Source organism: Pantherophis guttatus, chromosome 5 (assembly GCF_059756535.1).
Source record: "Pantherophis guttatus breed Tessera chromosome 5, ASM5975653v1, whole genome shotgun sequence".
Taxonomy (NCBI): Eukaryota; Metazoa; Chordata; class Lepidosauria; order Squamata; family Colubridae; genus Pantherophis; species Pantherophis guttatus.
Genome location: NC_142067.1, coordinates 4,603,557 through 4,615,844, shown reverse-complemented (window position 1 = coordinate 4,615,844; position 12,288 = coordinate 4,603,557). Strand labels below are relative to the sequence as shown.

Below are 12,288 nucleotides of genomic sequence, written 5' to 3'. Positions count from 1 at the left end.
AGTGAAAACGGGCTCCCGAGCTCCGTTTTCGGCTGCAACAGCCTCCTGCAACCCTCTGCCAGCGAAAATGGAGCGGGTCAGATCTAAGCATCCCGCGGCCCGGATCTGGCCCCCGGGGCCGTGAGTTTAACACCGCTGCCCTACACCATTTCTGAGAGATGGCAGTCTAGTCTCTTCCACTGAGTGTCCCCCCCCCACGTGCGCTCACATAGGCGAATCAGTGGGGTTTCCCCTCAGAGGTGGTTATTCAGCAGGTTCTGACCAGTTCTGGAGAACCGGTAGCGGAAATTTTGAGTAGTCCGGAGAAACGGTAAATACCACCTCTGACTGGCCCCACCCCCACCTATTCTCTGCCTCCCGAGTCCCAGCTGATCGGGAAGAAATGGGGATTTTGCAGTATCCTTCCCCCTGGAGTCGAGTGGGAATGGAGACTTCACAGTATCCTTCCCCTGCCACACCCACCAAGCCATGCCACGCCCACAGAACCGGTAGTAAAAAAAAAAACAATTGAATCCCACCACTCTTTCCCTTCCTTCTAAAATGTCCACAAAAATTCTTTCCTGGAATTTCCTCCGAGCTTCTTAAAAATCCTCCAGTTTGTAGCGCAACTCGCTTCCCCCTGAGCTCCTCCGGAAGCCCCTCTTAGCTGCCGCCTTCTAAACCTCTCTGTTCTCTTTCCATAGCTTAGATACCAGCATGGGCTGGGGACTCCAGATTTAAGGCAGACCCTTCCCAACCTGAAAAACTTCCTGGAGCACGGCCTCATGGTTAGATGGTGAGTAGTTCTTGCTTCGCTTTGCACGACGCCGCGGGCAATCTTTTGACTTACGACCATCCATCTGGAGCAAAAGTGACTTACAACTGGCCCTTGGGCTTAAACCCTGTTGTAGCAGCAGCCCCCCCGGCACTTACACGATCAAAATTCGGACCCTCAGGTATCTATGATGGTCACGACATCCGAGGGTCATGTGATCAACCATTTGAGACCTTCCTAGCCAGCTTCTGACCAGCAAAGTCAGTGGCAGGAAGTCAGATTCGTTTAACGACCGCATGACTCGCGTTGACAACCGCAGGGGTTTACTTTAACTTTTAAAGTTGTCAAATGAAGCACCACTTACTTAACAACTGTCTTGCTTTGTGGTCGTAAGTCGAGGACTACTTGCACAGATAGTCCTCGACTTAACGACAGTTCATTTAGTGACCATTCCAAGTTACCGCGGCACTGAAAAAAAAGTGACTTAGGACCTTTTCTCACAGTTACCATCTTTGTAGCACCCCCCCCCCCATGGTCATGTGATCAAAATTAAGACGCTTGGCAATCGGTTCATACTTAGGACCATTGGCTGTGTCCCTAGGTCACGTGACCCCCCCCCCCTTTGGAACCTTCGGACAAGCGAAGTCAATGGGGAAGCCAGATTCACTTAACAACCAGGTTACTGACTTATCCATTGCAGTGATTCACTTAACAACCGGGTTACTGGCTTATCCATTGCAGTGATTCACTTAACAACCGGGTTACTGGCTTATCCATTGCAGTGATTCACTTAACAACCGGGTTACTGGCTTATCCATTGCTGTGATTCACTTAACAACCGGGTTACTGGCTTATCCATTGCAGTGATTCACTTAACAACCGGGTTACTGGCTTATCCATTGCTGTGATTCACTTAACAACCGGATTACTGACTTATCCATTGCAGTGATTCACTTAACAACCGGGTTACTGACTTATCCATTGCAGTGATTCACTTAACAACCTGGTTACTGACTTATCCATTGCAGTGATTCACTTAACAACCGGGTTACTGGCTTATCCATTGCTGTGATCCACTTAACAACCGGGTTACTGATTTATCCATTGCAGTGATTCACTTAACAACCGGGTTACTGACTTATCCATTGCAGTGATTCACTTAATAACCAGGTTACTGGCTTATCCATTGCTGTGATTCACTTAACAACCGGGTTACTGGCTTATCCATTGCTGTGATTCACTTAACAACCGGGTTACTGGCTTATCCATTGCTGTGATTCACTTAACAACCGAGTTACTGACCTATCCATAGCAGTGATTCACTTAACAACCGGGTTACTGACTTATCCATTGCAGTGATTCACTTAACGACTGTGGCAAGGAAGGTCGTAAAACGGGGGAAATTCAGTTAAACAAATGTTTCACTTTTACAATATAAATCTTGGGCTCCATTGTGGTCGTAAGTCGAGGACTTCCTGTAATAGATAAAGTAGCCCAAAGATTAAACTTTTTTCCCAGAAAACACAGGATATGGGGAAACCTGCAATTCCGTCTGCTGTCTCTCTTACCGAAGATGCTCTTGTTGCCCAGCTCACTAGGATTATTAAAGCTGATTTTGCTGTGGTCCAGGAATGGCTTTCGTTGAGACAGTTTTTTAACCAAGTAAAAATACTCCCGACTAGCTTTAAATTCACTGTAACCCAGAGAAAAAGAGGCCCTTTTTAAAAAAAAAAATATGTGAAACTTTCACTTGGAGGCAAATATATGGCTACATTATTAATGAAGGCCAGCGAAAAACAGAAAATGTGTTTTTCTTTGAAACCCCCCAAAACAATCACATTCCAGATCAGCCACGGATTAGGAAAACTGTAGGTATGCTCGCTATTCTGGATTTGGGCCAATAGAAAACCCATTGGGATCCTGGAGTGATTTTACTCCGTAAGTAGAACAAGGTTGAGACGTGTTTACTCCCCTCTCTCCGCTTCTCCTTCGGCACCCACTGATCTGCCCGCTCCCCATCTCTCTCTCCCCCCCCCTCGGTCTCTCCCTCCCTCAATTCCGCAGCCTCCCCATGGCTGTTGCCAATATGCTTGGCCTTTTCTTATTCTCTGCTTCAAAGGACCGTGTTTTATTCCCTATGCAGACCAAATGTTTCATCTGGGTACAAATACACTAGTGGCCCAAATTGTGGAAACCTTTTGGGGAAAGTGCATTTTTGAGGTTTGATGGCTAATAACACCAGAATTCTATTCTGTTCTGTTTGTTCTGTTCTGTTCTGTTCTGTTCTGTTCTGTTCTGTTCTGTTCTATTCTATTCTATTCTATTCTATTCTATTCTATTCTATTCTATTGCATTCCATTCTCTATCTATATTCTATTCTATTCTATTCTATTCTATTCTATTCCTATTATTTCTTTCATTCTATTCTATTCTATTCTATTCTATTCTATTCTATTCTATTCTATTGCATTCCATTTTCTATCTATATTCTATTCTATTCTATTCTATTCTATTCTATTCTATTCTATTCCTATTATTTCTTTCATTCTATTCTATTCTATTCTATTCTATTTATTCTATTGCATTCCATTCTCTATCTATATTCTATTCTATTCTATTCCATTCTCTATCTATATTCTATTCTATTCTATTCTATTCTATTCTATTCTATTCTATTCTATTCCTATTATTTCTTTCATTCTATTCTATTCTATTCTATTCTATTTATTCTATTGCATTCCATTCTCTATCTATATTCTATTCTATTCCATTCCATTCCATTCCATTCCTATTCTATTCTATTCTATTCTATTCTATTCTATTCTATTCTATTCTATTCTATTCTATTCTATTCTATTCTATTCTATTCTATTCTATTCTATTCTATTCCATTCCATTCCATTCCATTCCATTCCATTCCATTCCATTCTCTATCTATATTCTATTCTATTCTATTCTATTCTATTCTATTCTATTCTATTCTATTCTATTCTATTCTATTCTATTCTATTCTATTCTATTCTATTCTATTCTATTCTAATTTTTGGAGTTTCAAGATAATCCTATTCCACTGCTGGAATGGCCTGGGAATAGCCCAGACCTTAACTCAATGGAAAATCTATGGAGCCGACTAAACAAATTTTTTAGTCAGCAGCGACCCAGCAATAAAACTCAGTTAATAGAAGCCATCATTCAATCTTGGTTTCACATGATAACATCTGCAGAACTAAAAGACTTGATTCACTCTGTGGGAAGACGTTGTATACCTCGTTTTTTCTTTGGTGATAATTGTTGTATATCTCGTTTTTTCTCCGTGTTTCACTTTTCTTCTTTATACTGTAACTGCTATTACCGGCGTCGGGTGCTCCTGTGGAGGCCCGAGCGCTCTGCCAGCAAAAACGAGCTCCTGTTCTGACCTAGGCTTCCTGATATAGTAAAAAGCACACAATTAGTCCCCAAAACACTTTTTCTTATTTTAACGGCTGTGAATTCCTTTCATTCGCAGCACGTGCTGATTCACCAAGAGTTTATAAATAGTCCAACAGAAGTCTGCCACACTCCTTCGGATAAGGCTGGTAAACACCCACCTTTATCTTCTTTGATACGCTGCCAAAGGCCCAATTGGCAAGGCCCCACGGAAACACAGAGTCAAAAACAGAGCTTCAAACCGACACCATCCACAACGTTGCTTCCTGCAAAGGCCCACGTGACTTTGTTCTTCCTTTATGTCTTATGGGAGAGGCCAATCATCTCCAAGCCTTACTCCCGAGTCGTCCCTTTTGTTTTAACTGTTCTTGCCTTCTGGCAGCTCTGCGCACACAAACACTAGGAACAGGCTTCTCCTGTTCCTCTGCCTCTCTGATGTCGGACTCTGGAGGCTTCGGAGTCTGCGCATCACTCCCAGATGGCCCTGGCCCCATCTCTGCCTCCGACGCAGAGCCCTCATCCGAGCCTTCCCCAGACTCCAGGACTGGCCCATGTTCCTCCCCAGACTCCTTACTGTCTGACTCTGTTGCTAGCTCTGCAGGCTGCTGGCGGACCAGAACAGCTCCCAAGCTCTGTTTTCAGCTGCGACAGCCTCCTGCATCCCTCTGCCAGTGAAAACGGAGCTCCGTTTTTTCTGGCAGAGGCACCGCAGGCCGGTCCTTCATTGTTTCCGCGCCAGATCCGGCCCCCGGCCCTTGAGTTTGACACCTCTGCTCTTATTCAAAGGCAGAACGTGTCCATATCTGGCCAACTCAAATCTTTAGCCGGTGTCAAATCAGAAATAATAAGCTGACCTTCTTCACTCCACCGACCGACAGATCGCTCGCAAGCGAAGACAAAGGTGGTTCAGTTTTAGTTAAGGAGCATGATTTTACTGCCGAACAAACCAAGCCTTGACTCTCCTATGACTAATTATGTGTAGATTCTTAAAAGTCGGGCTGGGCTTCGGTGGCATTTTAACTTCAAACATGAATCAAGTTTCTGTCCCGCTGCCAAGAATCTTTTTACGGTTGTGGCAGGATATGTGAGCAATAAATTAAAAACATACAGATACGGGGTTTTTTTCCGAGGTGGGTGTTCCAATTAGCAGTTTAATCCTTATTAGGATTAAAGGGAGCTAAGAGCCCTTATGCAAACTCAGCAGCTCCCGTATTCCTAGGTCGTCTCTTGCAGTCCCGGGATTCTCAAGAACTGTCTTCCTGAAGACTTGAAGCGTGGGAGAATGAGCAGGAAAATCCCGTTTTTGTTGGACGGCGAAACCCTACCTTCAAGAGGATTTTCATTTTCTGGGGTTAGAAAAGAGCCAAATGTTCGAGCTTTGGGATTTAAGTCAAAGCAAATCAAGACACCTGCTTTGTGATGGAAGGGGATAAATTATATCTAAACAGAACTTGAGTTGTGGGGTCCTTGGTGTTCCCTGAGCTTGGTGCTTTTCTTGCAGACGTTTTATTACCCAGCTAGGTAACGTCATCAGTGTTAGAAGGGAGCCTAACAACAGCCTAATCAAGGAACCATCAAAAACACTCCCACCAACACGTGACGGTGCAAGCCGTTGTATGTAAACAGAGAGCAAACCCTACTCCCTTCTAGCACTGATGATGTTACCTAGTTGGGTAATAAAATGTCTACAAGAAAACAACCAAGATCAGAGAGCACCAAGAACCCCACAGTCGTCATTTAATTTAATTTAATTTATCAAATTTCTATGCCACCCAACTCCCAAGGGACTCTCCTCCTCCTCCTCCTCCTCCTCCCCTCTTTCTTCTTCTCCTCAAACCCTTTCTAGTACTGATGATGTTACCTAGTTGGGTCTACAAGAAAACAATCAAGGTCAGAGACCACCAATGTCAGCTTTGGGTCAACTCTGAGCTACAAATATTCTCTTCTATTAGAATTTTAGTTCTGACTCTGGTCAGAAATGGGAAAGGCAGAGGCCTCTGACGTCAAGTATAATAGCTGAAGTGTAGACTTGCAGTATATATGATGCCCCAGGGATTTGAAAACTTTAAAATTATCTGGAGCTCCAGTAAAGAAGTATGTTGAGGAACATACAAGGAGGAAACATCCTCATGTCTGTTTTGGTCGTAAGTCACTTGTTTCATTCTAACTTCGAACGGTCACTAAACAATTGGTTGTGTAACAGAATAACAAAGAGTTAGAAGGGACCTTGGAGGTCTTCTAGTCCAACCCCCTGCTTAGGCAGGAAACCCTACACCACTTCAGGCAAATGGTTATCCAATCTCTTCTTAAAAACTTCCAGTGTTGGAGCATCCACAACTTCTGCAGGCAAGTTGTTCCACTGACTAATTGTTCCAACTGTCAGGAAATTTTCTCCTTAGTTCTAGGTTGCTTCTCTCCTTGATTAGTTTCCATTTGTTGTTTCTTGTCCTGCCTTCGGGTGCTTTGGAGAATATCTGAGTGTCAGCATGGCCTCAAATCAGCTCTCTACACCCCATGCAGATAATCCTCAGCCGTAGGATTATCTGCAAACCTCCCAAACTATTTACAGCAGGGGTGTCAAACTCAAGGCCGTGGGCTGGATCCAGCCCTTGGGGTGCTTAGATCTGGCCGGCGGGGCCACCCTGGAAACAGCGAAGGACTGGCCTGCAATGCCCCTGCCAGAGAAAATGGATATCGGGAGGGCTGTGCCTGGCCCTCCCGAGTGTTGTGACCTAGGCTCACTTAGTCATTATAGGACACAATTAGTCCCCAACAAAACTGTTTTATTATAACAGCTGAGAATTACTTCATTCCCAGCTTAGCCCAAATTAATTGCAAAACAAATCTTTCAGAAAAAGTAATTCGGGTTTATCATAAACCTTTATCTTCTTTGACACACTGCCAAAGGTCTTTCTTGGCAAAGCCCCATGAAGTTCAGAAACGAGACGCCAACTGGAAACACATTTAGCAACGCTGCTTTCCTACAAAGAGCCCAAGAGCCTTTGCTGCTCTTTTAAGCCTTATGGGAGGGGCCAGTCATCTCCAGGCCTTACTCCCGAGTCTTCCTTTTTGCTTTAGCTGCTCTTGCCTTCTGGCAGCTCTGTGCCTGCGTGCACTAGGAACAGGGTCCTCCAGTTCCTCTGCCTTTCTGCTGTCCGACTCTGGGGGCTCCGAAGTCCGCACATCACTCCCAGATGGCCCTGGCCCCACCTCTGCCTCCAACGCAGAGCCCTCGTCCGGGCCTTCCCCTGACTCCAGAACTGGCCCATGGTCTTCCTCACTTTCCAATTCTGCTGCCAGCTCCGTGGGCTGCTGGTGGACCACAACACCGAGCTCCGTTTCGCTGGCAGAGGGTTGCAGGAGGTCGTCGCAGCAAAAACGGAGTACTATTTTCACTGGCAGAGAGCTCAGGCACCTCCGACGTGAGTGACAAGCTGGCCAGACACACCAGCCCCTCCCAAGGTCAAATACAGCCCTGATTTGGCCTCAATGAAATCGTGTTTGACACCCCTGATTTACAGAGAATAAATACGAATAGCGGATCTGGGAGGGGAAGGTCTTGTGTTTCTCCGGGGTTCTCAGTAGCCCCTGTAAAGTTGCAGAACATTTCTTCAAAGGCCCGCTGATTTTAACCCTCTTTCTCCCGTTCCTCAACAGCGATCGCCATCACGTTTCCAGCGCCATCCCCGTTCCAAAGAGACAAGGTTCTGCGTTTGGGGGTTTGGATGTCTGCTTTTCCGGCAACCACCCGTCTCCAGACAAAGGGCTTCGCAAACGGGCTAACTCGGAGAACGAGAGACTGCTGCACAAGTCCCAACTTCCGAGTCAAAACTCGGCTTTCACCCAACCCATCGCCATCGCGGGAGAGGCGGAGAAAACGGTGGTCTCCTTATCCTCCTCTTTAGATACCTCCATTGACTTCTCGAAAGACAGGAGCAAAACGGGCGAGGATTCGCAGCTTGGCGTCAACGGCGAGAACAGGGGCTCGAGCAGCTCCCGGAATCCTCCAGAATCACTCCGGGGACCTTCGCGTGCCATTAACGGCACCCCGTTCTCCAGCGAGCAGCCCGGGACGGCCACTCGCGAGCGGCCCAGCATCTTCTGCGGCGCGCTGGGCACCAACCTCCTTTGTACTGTGGAGCAGGCAGAAGAGATCATGGGTCTGGAGGCCATGGGGTTTGGTTCGGGAGACCAACTGGCGGCCTTCAACTACATCCCGGTGGATCACGCGGTAGCCGTGGAATGCGACGATCAAGTCCTGGGTGAATTCGAGGAGTTCTCCCGAAGGATCTACGCCCTGAACAAGGACACCCCCACGTTCCGCCGGCCGCGGAAAGGCTCCGATAAGTAGCGGGAGAGCCTCATGTCACCAAGAGAAAGTTGTGTATCTGGAGTGGAGATAAATCTTGCACGCGTCGTCCTGATCTGTTGTGGGAGGGAGGGTCTCCAAACTTAGCAACTTGGAAGACTTGGGGAATTCTGGGAGTTGAAGTCCGCAAGTCTTCCAAGTTGCTAAGTTTGGAGAGCCCTGAGTTACAGGGTAGGAGGACGGTAGGGAAGAAAGTTGCTACGGTTTTGGAAGGAAGTACAGAAGATCTCCCTCGATGACCACGTGGGTCAGAATCTGCTTCTCCCCCCCCCCCCCATGATCACCCCTTCTTCCCCCGAATTTTTAATCCTCACAAATTTCTTTGGCAATTCTTGGTCTTTTGCGTTACTGGGTTTTGTCCTCTCCCTGTCCCCCCCCCCCCCCAAGTTTTATTATTTCCATCCTTTCAGGAGAAATTAGGTCAAACTTTTGCTGGCTTACCAGCAAGGCTTTGCGTGTTTTTTCTTTTGTGTTCTCCACAGCTTGTTGCTTTCAGCCAGATTCCTCGTAGCTTTCTGGTTGACAGGCATACAAGAGTGTTCGTGTCGTCGTTTTTCTTGGGAAGCAGCTGATTTCAACGGTAGGAAGACCTGTCACTCAGGAAGCCTGGGTAAAACCCCAGTCCTGGGCCTCTTTCCTTCTTATTTTTTTTCTTTCCTTCCTTCCTTCCTTCCTTCCTTCCTTCCTTCCTTCCTTCCTTCCTTCCTTCCTTCCTTCCTTCCTTCCTTCCTCTTTTCCTCCTCCCTTCTCTTGTTTCCTTCCTTCTCCCTCTCCCTTTTCCTCCCTCCTTCCTTCCATTTCTTCTCCTTTGTCCTCCTCATTCCTTCCTTCTCCCTTTTTCTCCTTCCCTTCTCCATCCCCCTTTCCTTCCTTCCTTCCTTCCTCTTTTCCTCCTCCCCTCCCTCCCTTCTCCTTTGTCCTTCTCCTCATTCCTTTCCCTTTTCCTCCTTCCCTTCTCCTCCCTTCCCCATCCCCCTTTTCTTCCTCCCTCCCTCCCTCCCTTCCTTCATCTTTGTTCTTTTCCTCATTCCTCCCTTCCCCGTCCCCCCTTTTCCACCTTCCTTCGTTCCTTCCCCTTCTCCCTCCCTCCCTCCAGTCTAACAATCCCACACCTGCCCCAGGGTAAAGAACGGGACTTGTCACGATACCCCTGTGGACGTCCCACGTGCTTCCGAGGGTCATACGCCAGAGAGATAGGTCAATGAGTGGATGGTTCCTTTTGTTGCCAGGAATAAACTTAACTATGCTTTCCCCAGTTCAACTCCCCTGCGATTAAGGAGCCTCCTCCGTTTCAGGAATAAAATCATGTCTCGCTTTGAAGAAATAGGCGACTATGCACAGACCTCCCCCGCCCCGCCCCCCAAACCCGGCTTGTCTACCGAAGATGCCCCCTTCTGAGGAACCCCGGCCTTCTCGGAGGACGGGTCTGTCTCTGCTACAGGAGTGCCTCACGGGACCATAAACCGTTAACGAAAGAGCCTGTGGGCGCATGATTGTTCTTATTCTTATTGTTATTACCATGAAGATTATTATCCATTATTTCAACCTCAGCCCAGCAGTGAAGCAGTTTACAAGCGCGCAGGCCAGGCTCCGCACACGTACACATATACCCTGTGTGCACGTAGACAAAATACCCCCAGTGCGATAGATTCGGGGTTACCTGAATTGAATGGAATTGTCCTTCCGGGAAGACTTTTTCGAATCATTTCAATCCTTTTTTTAAAATAAATAAATAAATAAAACACAGGAAACCAACCCCCTATTTTTTAAATTGGAATTGTCTTCAACGGTTGACCAACAGGGCAAATGTAACTTCAGGTGAGGTAGTACCCGACTGCACACATAAGTGGATTTTCCTGGCCTGAAGATCTGCCTTTTAGGGGGGTGGGGGGGTGTCCAATAAGCCTAGCTTTTGCTTTCTACATTGTATATCAAAGTCTGGGCTCGGCCGAGAGCCCATCAATATAAATATGTACGGCAGAATAAAAGTTTAATTTACTTCGTGGCTGAACGGGTGCTTCTTTCCCCCGCCAGTTTTACCTCAGTTCCCTACAACATCGAGCGATAAAACGGAAATTTACTAAATTTACTCCTCAGGGTCACCTCAGTGGTGCAGATGGCTGAGGACCGTGTGGTAGACTGGAGGTAGACGATGTCGTATCCCACCCCATTCTGAGAGGGCCGGGGTGGGCTTCAAAAATTTTAGCAAGGGATACTCTGCCCAGTTGCTGGGTGGGCGTGGCCATTGTGGGCGTGGCCTGGTCTGCCTCCTGCACGGCGGGGGGCATTTTTGCCCTCCCTGGGCTCTGGAGTCTTTCTTTGAGCCTCCGGGAGGGCGAAAACAGTCTCCCCAGGCTCCGGAGGCCCTCTTCCCGAACTTCCGGTAGGCCCATTTTTCGCCTTCCCCGAGCCTCCGTGTGTGCCCTGCACTTACCTGCATCCAAAACAGGCCGCGTGGGGACTCCTGGGAGGGGAGGGGCTGCGTGGGCGGGGCCAGCCAGGAGTGGGATTTGGGGGTTCTCCCGAAACCCTGCGATGGACCCCCAGCAGCCCACCCCTGAAGAGGAACCTTCAATTTGGGGCTATGGGGTAGTCGCGAATCGAGGACAACCACCATTTTGTAAATGTTGCACATGGGTGACACTTGTCCGCATTTGAGGAGGAAGAGAACAGTCCCCAAAATTGCTTTCAGACAACTTAAGTTGACAGGAGGAGGAAGCTGGCTGGGCCTGGCTGGTCTTTGGGGTTGTCTGAAGTTCAGAGTTGTCTTCTTTTTGAGATAAATACGGGCTTTGTTATTTTACCCTCAGCCCAGGCGGGCCCTGAGATTGATGGGGGCCTTGGCTGAGGAATGCCCTCATTCCCCTTCCATCAACTTCCCGCTTTTCTTTTCTTTTTTTTTTCAACATCATTATCTATATATTCCTCTGATTATTATCTCAGATGAATGAGACGGAGCTGGAGGCTGGAAAGAAGAATCATATTTTCATGTTCATATGCGTTCAGTTTTGTACTTCTTGCCAAAAACAACTTGTATAATTTTTCTTTTGTGGGAATTGGGGCAGGGGGAGGATTAGCAGTAGGGTGTTTGCTGTGGTCTTTCCTTTCTCTTTCTTTCTTTCTTTCTCTTCCTTCCTTTCCCTTTCTTTCTCCCTCAATTCTCCTTCCTTTCTTTTTCTCCTTCCTTTCCTTCCCCTTCTCCTTCCTTGCTTTCTTTTTTTATCTCCCTTCCTTCCTTCCTTCCTCCTTTCTTTCTTTCTTTCTTTCTTTCTTTCTTTCTTTCTTTCTTTCTTTCTTTCTTTCTTTCTCTTCCTTCCTTTCCCTTTCTTTCTCCCTCCCTTCTCTTTCCTTTCTTTTTCTCCTTCCTTCCTTTCCCCTTCTCCTTCCTTGCTTTCTTTTTTTATCTCCCTTCCTTCCTCTTTCTTTCTTTCTTTCTTTCTTTCTTTCTTTCTTTCTTTCTTTCTTTCTTTCTTTCTTTCTTTCTTTCTTTCTTTCTTTCTTTCTTTCTTTCTTTCTTTCTTTCTTTCTTTCTTTCTTTCTTTCTTTCTTTCTTTCTTTCTTTCTTTCTTTCTTTCTTTCTTTCTTCTCTGCCTTACTCACTCAATTTTTAATTTGCTGATCTCAGTACTTGTTCATTGGTTCCGAGAGGTGCGACAAGGATCAAAAACAACGAGTACCAAACAGATTTTTCCCATAAGGGCAAGCCTTTGTTTTTGTTGTTTTTGGCTGGAAAATGTAG

General features: G+C 46.6%; 1 protein-coding gene across 2 annotated transcripts in view; it reads left to right on the top strand.

The window, feature by feature from the left end:
* Positions 1 to 10,548, top strand: part of UVRAG (UV radiation resistance associated) — a 95,249-nt gene extending 84,701 nt beyond the window's left edge. For both annotated transcript variants that reach the window (XM_034442098.3, XM_087895756.1), the window contains 2 exons: positions 684 to 775; positions 7,838 to 10,548. In XM_034442098.3, the coding sequence (XP_034297989.2) occupies positions 684 to 775; positions 7,838 to 8,531 (786 nt within the window). In that variant the 3' untranslated portion in view covers positions 8,532 to 10,548. The remainder of the gene's footprint in view (positions 1 to 683; positions 776 to 7,837) is intronic.
* The last annotated feature ends 1,740 nt before the right edge of the window (positions 10,549 to 12,288 follow it).